This window comes from Cyprinus carpio, chromosome B4 (assembly GCF_018340385.1).
Source record: "Cyprinus carpio isolate SPL01 chromosome B4, ASM1834038v1, whole genome shotgun sequence".
NCBI classification, from domain to species: domain Eukaryota; kingdom Metazoa; phylum Chordata; class Actinopteri; order Cypriniformes; family Cyprinidae; genus Cyprinus; species Cyprinus carpio.
Window position 1 is genome coordinate 2474495 of NC_056600.1, and position 18145 is coordinate 2492639.

General features: G+C 34.1%; 2 protein-coding genes across 2 annotated transcripts; one reads left to right on the plus strand and one right to left on the minus strand.

Annotated features, from left to right (window-relative positions):
- The first annotated feature begins 1251 nt into the window (after positions 1-1251).
- Positions 1252-8034, plus strand: LOC109107881 (mitochondrial-processing peptidase subunit beta-like). The gene is made up of 13 exons (XM_042721593.1): positions 1252-1387; positions 1650-1766; positions 2946-3032; positions 3113-3242; positions 3321-3519; positions 4158-4237; positions 4354-4460; positions 5215-5358; positions 5436-5596; positions 5668-5753; positions 6427-6515; positions 7602-7677; positions 7850-8034. The coding sequence occupies exons 1-13, from the start codon at positions 1307-1309 to the stop codon at positions 7912-7914; spliced, it is 1422 nt and encodes a 473-aa protein (XP_042577527.1). The 5' UTR covers positions 1252-1306; the 3' UTR covers positions 7915-8034.
- dnajc2 (DnaJ (Hsp40) homolog, subfamily C, member 2) lies at positions 7965-17657 on the minus strand. The gene is made up of 17 exons (XM_042721592.1): positions 17362-17657; positions 16689-16879; positions 16542-16617; positions 15565-15663; positions 15339-15480; positions 15180-15260; positions 15021-15086; positions 14341-14432; positions 14145-14266; positions 12875-13024; positions 12706-12794; positions 12548-12617; positions 10978-11165; positions 10369-10469; positions 10179-10289; positions 9074-9234; positions 7965-8144 (listed from the first exon to the last, which is right to left on the minus strand). The coding sequence occupies exons 1-17, from the start codon at positions 17414-17416 to the stop codon at positions 8076-8078; spliced, it is 1863 nt and encodes a 620-aa protein (XP_042577526.1). The 5' UTR covers positions 17417-17657; the 3' UTR covers positions 7965-8075.
- Positions 17658-18145: the final 488 nt, after the last annotated feature.

Genomic DNA, 18145 nt, shown 5'->3' on the forward strand with positions numbered 1-18145 from the left:
TGTGTTTACATACGGAATTTGTCTTGGTGTCAGAAGCTTGCAGTACAGAAAGTACATGCATTTAAAGTGTTTATAGCAACAGTGACAAACTACTGTTACACTGTAGCATCATTCAGACCTGAAATGCTTTAAAAAAAATCATAGTAATTTCCACCAGAGACATTCGTGTTTGATTATGTAACTTTTATTAAAAGTACAAAACACATTCAAGATTAGAAAGGCAAGTTTACTTATGTAGCACATTTCATACACAATGGAAATTCAAAGTGTTCTATATAAACAGTCATCATAAAGACATGAGCAACATGCAAGAACATGGTAATCATAAAAATGTGCAACAAACAATGATAACAATTATGACTGTAATAAGTATAATGGAACAGTTTCAATGATTGTCAGTGATATTTATGCCAGGTGCAATTATTATTATTCTTTTTTACTTTTAATCAGAGCTACCACCTGGTGGTCAAATAAGTGAACTTAAATTGCTATATTAGTTTTATTTATATTCTATTTTGATCACTAATTAATCCATGTATTGCATGGCATGATTTATTTAAAAATTATAATTATGTATTCTCATTTATAAAATACATTACATATTTGAAACACAAAATAAAACATATAAACTTTAGTGACCAGTCATTATTGGATAAAATAAGTAAATAAATACATTTTAAAAACAAGATAAGTTCACTCATATGACCAGCAGATGGCAGCTCCGAGTAAGAAATACAATACACACAAATACCCATTAAAACGAAGTTAAAATAACAATAATGAAACAAATGCCATTTTTTAATTTAGTAATTTCATGTGCTTTTTCTTAATTTTAGTAGATTTTTTTAAAATACTATAAATACTATAAGTACTATAAAACGTTTCTAAATATGTCTGCCAAATATTCCATGTATTTTCCCAATTAAAATATTATGTCAATCTAATTAATAAATAAATCTGTACACTGCACGTTTGCAAACATATCGAATAAATATTACAAATAATCTGGTGTATGTGTGTTTTAACTTTGACTCAGAGCTGCCACCTGCTGGTCATATAAGCGAACTGAATCATGCAGTTTCACATTTCGCCACAAGACGGCGTAAAGATGAGAAGCTCAAGCGGTGGATGGGCTGAAACCTGTTTTTATATAGTCTATGGCTGAAACCAATTCTTCATGTGACCTAAATTATTATTTAAAAATAAGGATAATTAGTCTGTGCCACAAGCACGTTGAATAACGCATGACGTAAGCCTTCTTCTGTCCAATCCGAACGCGTCTCTTCAACTGCGTCATCCAAACAGCATGGCGGCGTCCGTGCAGCGTTTCAGCGCAGCGGGGAGACACTTTATAAAGAGTTTATTGAACACAAAAACCATTTACAGGGTGAGAGATTACAAACACATCATTAATATCATTTAGAACATCCAAAATATTGAAAACCACGTCCTGACAATGACTTAAAACAGTCGGGTTGAGACTGGCGTGGTTGCTGGGTCTCAGTGATGATAACACACATGATAATATAACATGACTCTGCGAAAACATTTAATTTATTAGCACTCAAAATCGTATGTTTACCTGTTGTATCCTGCTGAGTAAATCATGGTTATGTCGCATGGTTTAAAGCGTGATGTCTGTGTTTCAGACCAGATCCACTCAGGCTGTCGGTCAGGTGCTGTTAAATGTACCTGAGACAAAGGTCACGACCCTTGATAACGGGCTCAGGGTGGCTTCTGAAGACTCCGGCCTGACCACATGCACGGTGAGTTCAGCATCTAAATCAGCTTGATTTGTTTCATCTCAGGTGGCTGATGAATCTGAGTATGGAACGTTTAAATTAGGGTGAAGATTTTATTGGGGTGATTTTTTTTTTTAAGTCTCTCTAACTGAAACTTGTGTTGGGGAAGTGTCTCCTTGTGACATATTTTTGTGGGAGGTACTCACACGCCCATGTCTGAAATAATGATAACATCATGATACATAATGAATTTATTTTATTGCATATTATAGTAGAGTCACATCACCAAGTGAGTTTTGTCTTTTTGTGCAGAATTAAATGCAAATTAACAACAAATATAGGTGAAATTACAGCTAAGACAATGCATCACAATAAAATGTAATTACACATTTTTACACGGTCTTTGTATCAAAGTGTGTTATGCAATGTGATGAACAACAATTTTACCTCCTTCTTCCCAGTGGTATTTTAGCATTATGTCGTCATATAGTGTTGATAATACAGGTAGTAGATTTGTTAATTTTATTAGTTTAAATTTTTCTATTTATGCTTAATTTATTATATTTATTTCCACTTTTACTTTCCATCCTGGTGTTTTAACTTTAATGTACTTATCGAAGGCAACATTTCAAATTTTTCTTTAAGTTTTTCATTTAATAATTTTATTTAGGCCTCATTTAATAATTTTTAAATACTAATATTTATGTTTGATTTATTTTTAATTTTTTATTTATTGGCAATATTTCTAATTTTGCATTTCACTAAATTTTATTTCTTTATTTAATAAAATATTTTAGTTTTAGTTAAGGCTAATGATAATAAACATGCATTTTCATTTCGGAGCATCTGAATAAAAATGATAGCAAAATACACTTAAATTTTTGTTTTATTACAAAATACAAAGTGTAGTGAAATGAAAACCTCATTAGCTCCAAACTGCATTAAATACAGCTGATATAAATATTAACTAATAAAAAAAATAATGATAATGTGATAAAATAATAAGTAATGAAAAATCAGTAATAATAAACAAAATAGCATTAAAGTAGAATTGGGAAAAAAAGTTCTGTGAGAGGAAGTAAATGATCACAGAATTTATTCAAAATATGGAGAATTCAGGTAAACTACACGTTTTCCATTGAGATAACTGGAGGAAAATGACTCCACTTTCCTATTTTCTCCTATTCTGATCACATGATGCAGGTTGGTCTATGGATTGATGCCGGAAGCCGGTATGAAAATGAGCGCAATAATGGTACCGCCCACTTCCTGGAGCACATGGCTTTCAAGGTACGAGAAACGATAAGAAAATATGTCTGAATATTAAAAAAATTAGTGTAGAAAGTATCAGATCTGTTGCTGTGTTCCAGGGCACCAGGAAGAGGTCGCAGCTGGACCTGGAGCTGGAGATCGAGAACATGGGAGCTCACCTGAACGCATACACCTCCAGAGAGCAGACGGTGTACTACGCTAAAGCGTTCTCCAGAGATCTGCCCAGAGGTGAGCCATCAGACACAAACTCATCAGGATGGGCAGAAAGGCATTGTGGGTGTGCTGTAAATGCATCTCTGTTGGCAGCGGTGGAAATCCTGGCGGACATCATTCAGAACAGCACACTGGGAGAGGCCGAGATCGAGCGCGAGCGTGGCGTCATTCTCAGAGAGATGCAGGAAGTGGAGACCAACCTGCAGGAAGTGGTCTTCGATTACCTGCACGCTACAGCCTATCAGGACACGCCTCTCGGGAGAACCATCCTGGGGCCTACAGAGAACATCAAGTATGTGTCACTCGTTCACAGTCCAGCTGTGCTCAGTCAAGACTCCAGAGATTAAAAAAAATAACAAAATATTAATAAAAGTACATTAGTTTTCAGAAATGATGTTTAATGATGCTAATGATTCTATCTGAATGTGCACTAATTTGCATACATTTTCAGAACATAAAGGTGGGTAAAAAAAATCTTGTTTCATTTTGTTGATAGTTTTTTTTGTAACTTAAATATTGCTATTAAAAATTATTTTTTCAAATTAGTAATTTCAAAGCTTCAACTTAAACTTGTCTAGTTGCCAAGGCAAGATTTTTTATTTTAAAGTTTTTCATCTAATGATTGTATTTGTATAATTTCAATTAACAAAGAAGTTTTTTATTGTTTTAATGGTAATAACCATTAAATGCATTTATGCATTTTCAGAAATGTTATGTTTAATTGTACAAAAGAGGCTTTATATTTATAAAATCTGCAGATGCATATAGATAAAATGTAATGAACTCTGTGTATTTTGGATGTTTCCTTTCCACGAGTCTGAATGTTATAGAAGCAATATATCCAAAATTCTCAAAATTGAGCAGCGCTGGAAAAAAAAAACGAATGTAGTGTCTTGCCTTAAGCTGTTGCTACATCTCGATGTTCTGCAGAACTATAAATCGAGGGGATCTGGTGGAATACATCACAACACACTACAAAGGGCCACGGATTGTATTAGCTGCAGCCGGAGGTAACGCAGCACAAACACATTAAATCAGCATCACTTCCTTTGCTTTAATCATTTAGATCTGTTACTGGCTCAGAGTTTGACCATTAATACTCCAGCACTGTTTCTCTGTCGTTCAGGAGTGTCACATAATGAGCTCATTAATTTGGCCAAATTTCATTTTGGAAAGCTGCCCGCCAGATACAGCGCAGAGGCTTTACTGCCCTGCCACTTCACCGGCAGCGAGGTGAGCACAACACGGTTCAAATTCATTTCACACAGGAATGGTTTGGGTTAGTCGAGCTCAAACTCTTGTGACAACCCATCAGTTATGATCGAAAGTACTTCAGATTCATTCCTCTCTTTGTAAAAACCATGTTGACAGTAATGACAGTTTTCTGAGACTTCTATTGTAAGTGTATTACTGTGAATACCACTTTATGAATTGAGGCATGATTAGTAAAGTGCTATAATTGAGCTCATTTACAAGACCAGTATTGTATTTTCAGCAACTGCTAGAATACATTTACATGATGTAAAGTTCAAAATAATTTTTCTAACACTGTACATCACTACAGGACCACTTTTCAAAGCAGTTTTAGTTTCTCATTAATTTTTTTTTTTTTTTTTATGCTATGTCTAAATATAGAAAACATTATATATTTATTATATGTACTAACTGGCATATATTTCCAGTAAACAAATCTGAACACTATATAAAACCAGGCTCAAATTCTTGTTTTATTTTGTTGCAGAGAGGAAGTTGTGTGCTTTAGTCAATTTAATTAGTTAAAAAAAAAATCCAAATATTACTATTTACATTTATTTTCATTAATAAATAGAAATAATGGCAGGACTACAAACGAGGCAGTAGTTTTCTGTTGGAGAATTGAGCTCACTTTAGAGATCACGTGCACGAACATGCTAAATGAACCGGCAAAACAGCACAACACGGCCACTTTAAAAGCCTCACCTGGAGTTGTGCTCTGGACTCCTCACAGATCCGTGTGCGGGATGATAAGATGCCTCTGGCTCATATAGCCATCGCAGTGGAGGCCGTCGGCTGGTCGCATCCGGACACCATCCCACTCATGGTGGCCAATACGCTCATCGGGAACTGGGATCGCTCGCTCGGCAGCGGGATGGTGGGAGGCACTTTCACTAAACCATTACACTAAAAAAAAGACCCAAAACCCAACTAACCACACCCGTTTTCCATCAGAACTTGTCCAGTAAGCTGGCCCAGATGGCGTGTCAGGGGAACCTGTGCCACAGCTTCCAGTCCTTCAACACCTGCTACACCGACACGGGCCTGTGGGGGCTCTACATGGTGTGCGAAGCGGGAACCGTCAGCGACATGATGCGCTTCACGCAGCTGGAATGGTGAGAGCTCCACGTTCACTGGGCTTTCAGTCGAGCTGAAAGATGAGCAACTAACACCCGGTTTCCTTCAGGATGTCTCTGTGTACGAGCGTGACTGAAAGCGAGGTGAACCGAGCCAAAAACCTGCTGAGGACAAACATGCTGCTTCACCTGGACGGTAAGAGCAGCGGCGCGGTATGAACAGGGGTATGAAGGCACATTAGGACCTTTTTAAGACCGATGAATGGAAATGGAAAAGTTTAAGCAGAACAAAATGAGTTGTATTATCAATCGAACATAGAACCTTCAAGAGATCTGTATTACTTTATATTTAATTTTACAGACATAGCAAACAGAAAAACTAGAATATGGAAATAATTATTACTGTATCTTCTGCAAAAAGTGTTTTTGTCTTGGTTTCTAGTGCAAATGTCTTAATTCTTAAAGTGCAAAAATTATATATAAAACATTTAGTTTTATGGGAAATGTATCAAAATGAAGTGACTTTGTCATAAAAAGGACAAGTAAGTGAGAAAAATAAACTGAAGGGAAAACAAGTTTTGTACGCCATTGATATATTTGTTTTTGTTTTAAGCATAAACTCACCAAGTTTCATTCAGTTTCTTCATTTCGCATCTTAAGTAAATGTATCATGAGTTACAGATGTTTTGCATCGGAAAACAACAAAAATACTGATGAAGATACTTTGTTTTTGTGCAGGGAATGCAAAATTTAATTTGTAACTTTACAAATGTAAGACTTTTAACTTAAATGTAAGACCTTAATTTGTGGAGGGGCGATTTAAGATTTTTTAGACCCGCAGAAACCCTGACTAAAGTGGTCTTGTGTAGGATCCACTCCCATCTGTGAGGACATCGGCCGGCAGATGCTGTGTTACAGCCGCAGGATTCCTCTGCATGAGCTGGAGGCCAGAATAGATGTGAGTAACATACGAGCTGACCTTTGACCTGCCATCTGACCCACATACAACGGTCGTTCATCTATTGCTTTATTCAGACAGTAACTGTTTCTCATTGGGACGACTGTAAAAATTATTTTGCGTAAAGTTCATGCATGCAACTTTTTTTAAGGTGGGCAAGTAAATTCTATGATCCTGCAAACATGTTTGTTATGTGGTCGGCCTGTGATCTGTAAACAAAATTTCTGTAATTATAACAGTTAATATTTAACAATAGGAAAATAATATAAACTACTGGAAAATAGGAAAACTGACACGCTTTGGTTTAATGCTCTTGCATTTGTGCTGTCTTCCATTTTCTCTTTTAAAATGATGGATGTTATTATAAAATATGGAAATTAGCAGAAACAAGTTATTGCAAATCTACATTAATCAGCATGCATTATAATAAGAGTGCGTGTTACAGACACACAACTCTCAAAATTTACATTATTATAATTAAGATTTTACATTTTATTAAAATAATATTAACTTAACTTTTTCTAATTCTAGTTTATTAATCAGCTTGCAATATAATAAATGTGTGTTACAGACATTTTATTAATTAGCATAATTACGGTATTTGTAAATATTAATATTTATAAAAACATCATAATTACTTTGCACCTCATTCTTAATTCTACCTTATCAGCTTGCATTATAACAAGATTGTGAATTACAGACATTATAATATTAATTTATATAATAAAGATGTTAGCAGAAATAAGGGGAAAAAGTCTGCTTTTGCGTGCAATTGACACACTACGATTTAAATGGTTTTCCCTCTTGCATTTTATCTCTCAAGATGATCGTCACATTGTTTCTTTGTTGTTTTTAGATTTACACAAGGTAGATATTTGGCTTAACTACTTTCTTGGCTGGTAAAATTAATTGTCCAAGCCCTAATATTAATGAATATGATTATATTTTAAAATTACTGCATAATTATTATTGGAAGGAAAAACACTGACTTACAAGATTCGGACAGCAATAAAAAGCACAGACTCACCCCTGTAAATGTAGAAATGACCTTAGTCTGAATGCTGTTGCTGCTTCTCTTCCTCTCAGGCCATAGATGCCACAACCATCAAAGACGTGTGTATGAAATACATCTATAATAAAGCTCCTGTTATAGCAGCCGTTGGTGAGTATTCATATTTTTTCTGTGATATCTGCTATTTTCCCAGCTCTGGTCCTGGAGTGTCTTTATAACCAAACGCACCTGCTTGAACTGATCACTCCAGGACCTGAGAGAGAGCAGAGCGACAGGAACCGCTGCTTTCAGCGACTGATAAGCAAATACTTGATGTTTGCAGGTCCGATCGAGCAGCTCCCGGACTATAACGGCATCCGCGGCGGCATGCATTGGTTACGGCCGTGAGGAAGTGAAGCAGTACAGCGTCTGCGCATTAACAGCCACAAAAACGAGAATTTAATGTGTGCTTTTTTCATGTTTATTTTATTATAAAATAAAGAACAACACAATAAAGTTAAAAGACCATGGTGTGTGTGTGTGTGTTTTCTTTCCCTGTGCCACGTTTGTCATTTCTTGTTTTTAGCGGTGACCTGCTCCTGGGCGGCTTTCTTAGCCTTTATCATCTCCACCAGCTCCTGGAGAAACACCAGAGAAACACATCGACAGCTGTACACAGAGTTCAGTGTTTACTTTATTATAAAACTGTGTAACACACATTATTATAATATTAAGTTAAATTTCATTGTTTGTTATTTTTATTAATAACACTAAACATTAATAATAATTATTAATATTAAAAAAGATTCATTGTTTTTTCATTAATTACATGACATCTTAATCTACATTAATCAACATGCATTATAAGAGTGTTACAGACATAACACTTTATAATTAAGATTTTACATTTTACAAAAAAAAAAAAAAAAACTTATTACCTTTTTCTAATTTTAGTTTATTTATTTAAAAAATCTTAATTACTTTGCACCTCATTCTTAATTCTTCTTTATTAATCAGCTTGCATTATAGCAAGGTTGTGAATTTCAGACATTATAATATTAATTTATATAATTAAGATATTAATAATAATTAATAAATAAATATAAAAAAAAATAATATAAAAAATAAAAAAAATTAATATTTATAAATATAAAAAAAAAACTTGAATTATATAATTTAGAAAAATATTTTAATTACTTGGCACCTTATTCCAACTCTACCTTAATATTTATCTTTACTTCTTGTCATTATTTGTTCTGTGTAATATCCAAGTAATAAAGTTATTTTCAATTGTATTAATCAATTGTTGTTAATAATTATTGTTGTTGTTAGTATAATTATTATTACTAATTTAATAATATAAAGGACTATTAGTATTTGACAACTTATTCTAATTCTACCTTATTAATATTGTTTACTGCTTATTTCTTTGTTCGGTGTATTAATTCTTGGGTAATGCTGTATGTAAACAATTATGCCAAAATAGTACGTTGAATATAGAAATTAAGATTGTGTGTGTTGCACAAGCCTGTCAGTTTTTGATGAATAACGATGCAGAAGATCATACCTTGTATCTCTTCATGCAGTCTTTCTTGGAGCGTCCGGGCACAGCGTCAGAGATCTTCTCCCAGCGCTCCGGCGTGTTCACCGGGTACGTCTTCAGCGCCTGCTCCAGAAGCTTCTGCTCCTCTGTGGTCCAGGGTGAGGAGTTGGACTCGGCACTAACAGCTGAAATGGAAACGTTTGGATGACTGATTATGTGTTCGGAACAGGAATGTTTTTGTGACAACGATAAATCACATTTTAATCATTATGCTTCTCTTGAATCTTTGTCTGCTGGTTATTTATTAAGAAAACATTTCATTTTAATTTGGTATTTGCATTATCTTGCATTGGTAAGAAATCTCCTTCATGGCTGCGGTAGCCAGATGAAAGTGATGAAATCCCCCAAACAATACATTTTCTGCCCAGTGGTTTACTTAAACTTCCCAACCTGGCAACCAAACACATGCACTCTCTCCATGTTACAGAAAAAGTGCTGATGAGCCGAAATCACTGGCAAACATTTTTTTCTTAGAAATATATTTTTAATACAATTTGTGTATATATATATATGTATTTATTTATTATTTGTTTTTTTGAAAATTTATAAAATCATGATTAATCCTCTTGCATTATAATAAAAGTGACACAGAAGTGATAACCCCTAATATTATTAAGGTATTTTTAATTTATTAATAGTAATATTATTTATAAAAAAGGAAAAGATATTTTATTCATTACTTGGCACCTTACTGTAATTCTACTTTATTAATCAGCTTCAATTATTATAAAAGTATGTTCTAAAAAGCATTATTAATACTATAATAAATTTTTATTATTAATAATATTATTATTTGTTCTGTCTAACAATGCTTTGGCAATCATCTTGCATTATAATAAAAGTGTGTGTTATGAATATTATAATAATACTTATTAATAATATAATAATATTAAGATATTGGAATTGTACTAAAAAAAAATATATTATTTATAATAATTATTTATTCATTAATTAAAGAGAAAATATTTAATTTATTTTACATGTATTTTTTACATTTATTATTATTTACTTGCAGCGAATTCTGCCTTATGAATATGATTAACTGTTTGACGATTATCATGTGACTTACCATCAAACCTCTCTGATGGCACAGCGTTGTCTACAGTCTGAGGAACAACCGAATGCTCCTTCTTGAACTTCTCAAAGGCCTTTCGGTTAATCTCGTCTTTCTGGTGAGGATCTGCCATCAAGAACCAAGAAAATTAGCCGTACAACTTCAATCCAGCATACAGCATCAACCCTAAAGCGCTGTCACCTACCCAGCTTCTGCAGTGTTTTTGCTTTACTGATGACGTCTTTGGCCGTTCTCTTCACGCCGCTGCTGGAGTGCTGGTTCATGTAGCTGGCGATCACCTCCCACCTGTCCAATCACAGCACACCTCAGTCAGTTTGTGTTTAACCCCATTCCAGTTTCTGTGGCTATTTTCATGGCAGGAAATATTATGGCTGAATGATATCATGTTTTTATTATTTGGCTTAACCCTCTTCAAAAGAGTTAATGGAATAAAAAAAATTCTCAATGAGTTAAAACCAGTACAATCTAATTAAACATGCTTAATGGATAAAGGGAACATGTTGGAGGATCTTCCTCTAGAGTTAAAAACATGCGTGTCATCCCAGAATGACCAATTCTACAGCGGGTAGAATTATATCTGGTCCCATCGTTTAGAAAATTGATCGAAAATTATTTTTCCAACACTGGGACTAACTTCATGGAGCTTATTCGTTGTGTGTAGATCCCACCAATATAGAGTATTAACATCACTCCACAAGTTATTGGTTTTAAATCCATAGGAGGCACAGCACAAAATTTGGGATCTGCCAATAATGCTTCTTTTGCAGCAGAGCTGGTTTCCATGGAGACTCACCTGGCGTTGGTTCCGGCGGGAAACAGGTTGACGGCTTTGATGAGCAGCTGCAGATCTTCCTCGTTCCAGCCTCTGTTATTGAGTCCTCCTCCTCCTCCTGCGCTGGTGTGCTCCGCTCCGCGCGCCGCCTGCTGCGCCTGCATCTCCGCCTCCTTCTCCTTCTGCATCTGAACGTTCACCTCCTGCACCTGCAACCGCAGAAACAAATCCTCAGAGCAACTACAGCACCATTCAGAAGTTTGGGGTCAGCAAGGACTTATTTTAAATGCATGCAAATGGATCAAAAACAGCAGTAAAGACATTTATAATGTTGCTAAAATATCCTAAAAATATATTAATAATAATAATTATTATTTAATGACTAATTATATTAATATTTGTTTTTGTAATTGTAACATTATTACTAATAATTATTAGTCGTATTTTTATTTATATTTCAAATAAATGTTGTGCTTTTGAACTTTCTATTCATCAAAATAATCCTAAAAATGTTATCATGTTTCCAAATAATAATAATAATAACAACAACAACAACAACAACAACAACGATACAACTAATTATATTAAATAATTTTAGTTATTGTTATTTATTACTAATAATTATAATTATTATTCTTGCTTTTCTTTTCCACTTCCTATACAAAGAATCCTTTTTTTAAAAATCACAATTTCCACAAAAATATTAAGATGTATATGTATTACATATAATATAAAATATTATTAATATATTTTTAATTTTATTACGGTTCACAATAATATATATTATATATATATATTATATATATATATATATATATATATATATATATAGATATATATATATATATATATATATATATATATATATATTTTTTTTTTTTTTTTTTAAATGTTAATATAATTTTATTCAAATATTTGTATTATTACTACTTGGCACCTTATTCTAAATCTACCTTAATTATTTATTATTGTCATTATTTATTATGTAATAATGCTTTGGTATTCAGCTTTCATTATAATAAGAGTGTATGTTACAGATATTATAATATTAATTAAAATATTTAGACTTGTCAATTGTATTATTATTATTAATAATAATATTAAATTCTAAGTATTAATATAAGTATTATAATTCCAATAAATGCTGTTCTTTTAAACTTTCTATTCATCAAAAAATCCTAAAAAAATAAAACGTATAGCAGTTTCCACAGAAGTATAAGGCTGCTTTCAAACTGTTTTCAACATTGATAATAATCAGAAATGTTTCTCGAGCAGCAAATCAGTATATTAGAATGATTTCTGAAGATCATGTGACACTGAAGACTGGAGAAAGTATGCTGAAAATACAGCTGCGCATCACAGAAATAAATTACAGTTTACTTTATATTCACAGAAAACTGTTATTTAAAATCGTAATAACGTTTCACTATTTTTACTGCAGTTTTGATCAAATAAATGCAGCCTTGGTGAAAACAAGAGACTTCTTTTAAAAACCACACAGACCCCAAACATTTGCGTACATCCACAGATTTACAGCTTAACAGAGCAAACAGAGTAAATAGGGTGGTTTTGACCGGTTTGTGTTTCTCACCTGTTTCTCCAGAGCTGCTTTACTCTGCTCTTTATTCCCAGAGGCCAAAGCTTCATTCAGCGTCTGCAAACTACAAATCAAACCAAAACTCAATATTTCTCTCACATGCAGCTGTTTCAGAGAATCAGCTCAGAAGAACAGCAGTAAAGCGCCATCACCTGGTCAGCTCCAAGCGGTCGCAGAGTTTCTCCACCTCCTCCATCATCCTGACGCCGTCGGCTTCGTTGTCTGTGAAGTAGCTGTGAGTCTGAGAGAAGCAGAGAGACAGAGATGAGGACGGGACGCTCTCAGAGCTGAATGTGTGAGATGCTAGGGAGGGTCTCCTGCCTTGCAGGTCGTCCTGAGCTTCTGCCGCTCTTTCTTGATGGCTTTCTTCTGGGCTTCTTTCTCTTTCTTGGCCTGCTGTGCCGCCTGTCGTGCCACCTCCTCCTCCTTCTCCCTCAGCATCCGTGCCGCTGCCTCCTCCGCCTGACGCGCCTGTACACATAAAACAGTGAACCCTTATAGACAATATACACAACAGATTGAAGTGATTAATTTAGTTTAGAGGATACTTACATAAGAAAGCACTGAGTAATGTAACTACCGAGACCCTAATATGGGTTCAGATCATTGTAATGACTATAGTAAGTATATATATTATGTACATTTAGAACTTGACTGCACAATAAAGTGATGCTTTATTTATTTGTCCTTTATTCAACCAGATAAAACTTTCCGAGATTAAAAATCTCTTTTACAGAAGTGATCTGGAAACATTGATACTGCAGGGTTTAGTCTAAAAGCACTCCAAAATAATTGGGAAAAAAGAAAATACGAAAAAACAGGCACAGCTATTAATTGATTGCCAAATTTGGTCAATAAACTGGCATTAAAAAAGATAATAAAAAAGAATAGTAATAGTAATAAATAATACTATAAATTAATAATAATATAACATAATTATGACACATAATAAAATATATATAAAATACACAATTTGTTGTGCATTACTGTCATTTGCATTAGCTTTTTTTTAAACATGACTAGTTTTTTTTTATTAATTTTTAATTTAGTTTTGGTTAATTTTGTAATCAACTTAAACTAAATTAAATTACAAATATTGCATTGGCATCTAGCAACTTTAATATTTTATTTCAGTTAAGCTTTATTATATATAATATATCATTCTTTTTAGTTTAGTTTATTTAACACCAAAAATATACAATATATTGGCGATGTAATAAAGTTACAGCTATCAGCTACAATCAAATACAATACAAATATATTACATTTGCAATATACAAAAAAAGAAATAAAAATAATTATTTATTCTTTATATATATTATATATATATATATATATAGGGAAAAAAATATATATATTTTTTTATTTTCAATATATTGCATGTTTAAATTTATATATACAAATAAAATATCATATGCAGATTTAATCTGTTGATATTTGGTAATTTACAGCTTCATCAAACAAAACATATTCAAAACAAAAAAATGGAAAAGCACAAATAAGTGAGGTGTGGAACACTTTCAGAAATGTGTTCATAAGAGTGTGTAAACTCCTGTGTAAACTGAAACAGTGAGTGTTTAGAGGCACTGACCCGCTCCTTCTCCTCCTGCTCTCGTTTCTTCGCCTCAGCTTTGGCCTTCTTCTCCGACTCTTTCCTGGCTTTCTCCTCCTCTTTGAATTTCTTTATTCGCGGGTCGCAGTTGTAGGCCGTGTCTGCATCACATCACACACATTCACACAGACGCTCACAGCAAGATCATGTTCCTCGTGTCTCACCCCAGACTTACCAACTAGTGTCCGTATCCTGTTCATCTCTTCCTTCTTCCTCTGAGCTCGAGAGGCTCGGTTCTGTTTCTCAATCCACCTCCTCTCATCTCGACTGATAGCACAATCACACACAAACACCACAAATACAAAAAGGAAACAGTGTTATATTAACAGAATTGAGAAACAATTATAGTTTTAAATTAGTTTAATTTAGTTAACTTTGTTTTCACTTTTTTATTTTTATTTCATCTTATCTTTTTTAATTGTAATTAAGTCACTTTAATTAGTGATTTATTTACAATTGTTAATTCTAACTTAAATATTTTTTTTTTCTGTTTTCAGATTAATTTTAATTAAATAAATCAAATGCCACAAAGTAGAAAAGTGTTATTTTAGTATATATTTTTTTTATATTTTGATTGGGTTTCATTTGTAGATTTTCTGTTTTCACAATTTTAAAGTTAAAGTCATTTGGTTGTAAATGTAATTTTTATTAGCTTTTTTCTTACTCTGTACTCAAATTCGATAAAAATCAACTATCTATCAACTTTATCTCTTTTTTGTTATTTCATTTTAATTTTTATTTTACGTCTAAATATTTTTTTTATGGTACAGTTTGTAATAACCACATGCAGTAATAATTACAATTTTACAAAACACTAAACCAAAACCAATAACATATGATCGAAGTATTATTCACCATTCAGCTTTTTCCTTTTCCTCTTCATCTAAATATGAAAATTCTCTCCACGAGTCAAAGTTGTACCTTCAGAAACAAAAGGGGAAAATTTTATAATTTTTTTTTCTTCCAGCATTAGTTTGCCTCAAAATCTATGAATAAATCTGATATTTTACTTACCAAAAGGAATAGAAATTATCCACCTCTTCAAAAGACGCGTCCACGGCTCCCAGACTCGGGATGTGTTTTTTAACAGACCATCTGATGGAGAGAAACGCGGCAGCGTGATCTCAATGCACTGAGCATGAATCATCTGAATCAGTCATGTGAGGCGTTTACCTGCTGTTCCTCTCAAACACCGGCGCAAACACCTCGAAGAAGTTTTCTTTGCCTTCTGCTTTGGAAGGGACCATGTTGTCAAACGTGGGATCCACGCTGTCAAACGCTCTCCGCTTCACGGGATCCGACAGCATCTCCATCGCTGCATCACACGAGAGCAGATAAACAACATCTCGTATGCACAAACACCTTTATTTCACTTCTGATAAAGCGATAAAGTCCAAACCTTTTGTTATGCAAGTGAAATAATCATTATCTCCCTCCACAATCTGCTCTCCTGCTGCTTTCCTCTTGTCCGGGTGATGTTTGAGGACCATGGCTTTATCTGTGGAGAACAGCAGCATGTTACTGCGAAACACTCTTTACTGTTTTGAAGTGTCTTCTGCTCTCCGAAGCTCCATTTATTACACAGTAAAAAATGTGAAATATTATTTAAATTTAAAATAGCAGGTTTCTTTGTGAATATCTGTAAGAATGTAATTTATTCCTGTGATCAAAGTTGAATTTTCAGCATCATTACTCCAGTCTTCAGTGTCACATGATCTTCAGAAATTATTCTAATATGATGATTTGCTGCTCAAGAAATATTTCTGTGCATTCTGATTATTATTATACAACAGCAATATTGAAAATTTGTTGACTTTTTGAATCAAAAAAATATTTTCAGGATTTGTTGATGAACAGAAAGATCAAAGGAACGGCATTTATTTGAAATAGAAATCTTTTGTAACATTAAAAAATTAATTTACTCTCACTTTTGATCAATTTTATGTATCCTTGATAAATAAAAGCATTAATTTCATTTAAAAAAATCTTTCTGACTCCAAATTTTTGAAAGGTAGTTCCACAAAAATATTGGGCAGCACAGCTGTCTTCAGCATTAATAAAATCAGAAATGTTTCTTGAGCAGCAAATCATCATATTAGAATGATTTCTGAAGATCATGTGACACTGAAGACTGGAGTAATGATGCTGAAAATACAGATTTGATCACAGAAATAAATTACTTTTCACAATATATTCACAAAGAAAACAGTTATTTAAAATCGTAATAATATTTCACAATTTTTTCAGTATTTTTGATCAAATAAAAGCAGCCTTGATGAGCAGAAGAGACTTATTTCATAAACAAATTACAAATTATTATCCATTATTGTACAAAGATTTTGAAACACGCAAAAACCCACAAAAAGTCAAACTTACGAGCAGCTTTGATCTGTTTCTGGGTTGCTTTGTACCGGATGTGTGCGAGACCTAAAACAGCGTAGTGATCTTGGTTCTGTAACGTCAAGAGAAGCATGTCAGTGCATTCAGTTCACAGTCTCACGGCTCTGACACAGAGACACACACCTTCCAGTCTTTGGGGTCCAGAGTCTTTAGCATGGGATACTCCTCCAGCTGCAGCTCCTCGTCCTCCTCTTCCTCAGACAACTGCTCCTCTTCCTCCAGCTCTTGAAACGAGGCAGACACATTTCTACTCCTGCGCTTCAGAAACGCCTCGAACCAGCGCCCCACCGGCTCAACCTGAACCTGCTCTGAGGCTGAGACAAACACACAAGGCAAAAAACCAACACATAAACAGGATTTCGTTGTACGGTAAAAAAAAAAAAAAAAAAAAGAATATTGAAGGTCATTTCAATACATAAATGATTTAGCACTTTATTTATTTTATTGTATTACTTATAATTTAAAGCTTTTTTTACCACCCCAACATATAACGGTGTTAAAATTATTGATAAAATTATTGTTTCCACTCTATTTTGAGATTGTTTTAGACAAAACATCTCTTTACATAAATGAAAATCAATCCAAAACAAACGTGGGGAAAATAAGTTTTGTGACAAGAAAGGGTGCTCATTTGTTTCTAACCGTGTTCAGCTCAAGATGATTAATGTCAGCGATAGAACATGGCAATACAACATGTGACCATGAGAAATCTTTCCAGTATAATGTGTGATTTGTCCAGATGAGTGTATGTCAGAGTGAGGATGTAGATCTGTCTCATCATTACTGTCACACTTACCGGCGACCGCGTTATAAAGCGCTGTAAGCTGCCCGTCTAACGCCTCCTTCAGCATCTTCACTGGTTCACACGCACGGATGACCTACAGAGCTCGCATCAGCGTGAAAGATCGGCTTGATTCGGGGATTTCTAAGCCGCTGTTTCGCTCAGGTCTGCTAGATCCACATGGGCCCCGCAAAGAAGTCTGTCTGCCGGGAGTCTCTGTGTTACACTCACAGCTTCCGGAGCGCTGCAGCGCGATGACATTTGGTTCCGCTACCACAGAGCTTACGCCAATTCACCATGGTAACGATAGTTTCCGCCAAAATACTATTTCATTTTACTACTGTAAAACCATAATAAATAAATCAATTATTTTTTGCAAATCAATGTAAAAAGCAGAATCACATTCTTCTGTACGACACTGCCTGACTTATATGGCACTACAGTTTTATTGATGGCATTTGTACGGTGGCCGAGGGAGCTCAACGCGCTGCAAATAGAAAAAAAACACCTGCAAATTAAGAAAACAACTTCATGAGTTTGACAACACAACCAAATAAAGAAACGCGATGCAAATAGAAAAAACACCTGCAAATTAAGAAAACAGCTTCAATTTGACAACAAACGCGCTGCAAATGCTGCAGATAAACCTCCTAATTTGGTTGTGTTGTGAGCATTTGCAGCACCTGCTGTCAAACTGATGATGTTTTCTTGATTTGCTGGTGCTTTTTCTATTTGCATGTGTTTTCTGAAGTTGCAGCGCGTTGAGCTCGCTCGGCCACCGTACATTTTGCAAGAAATT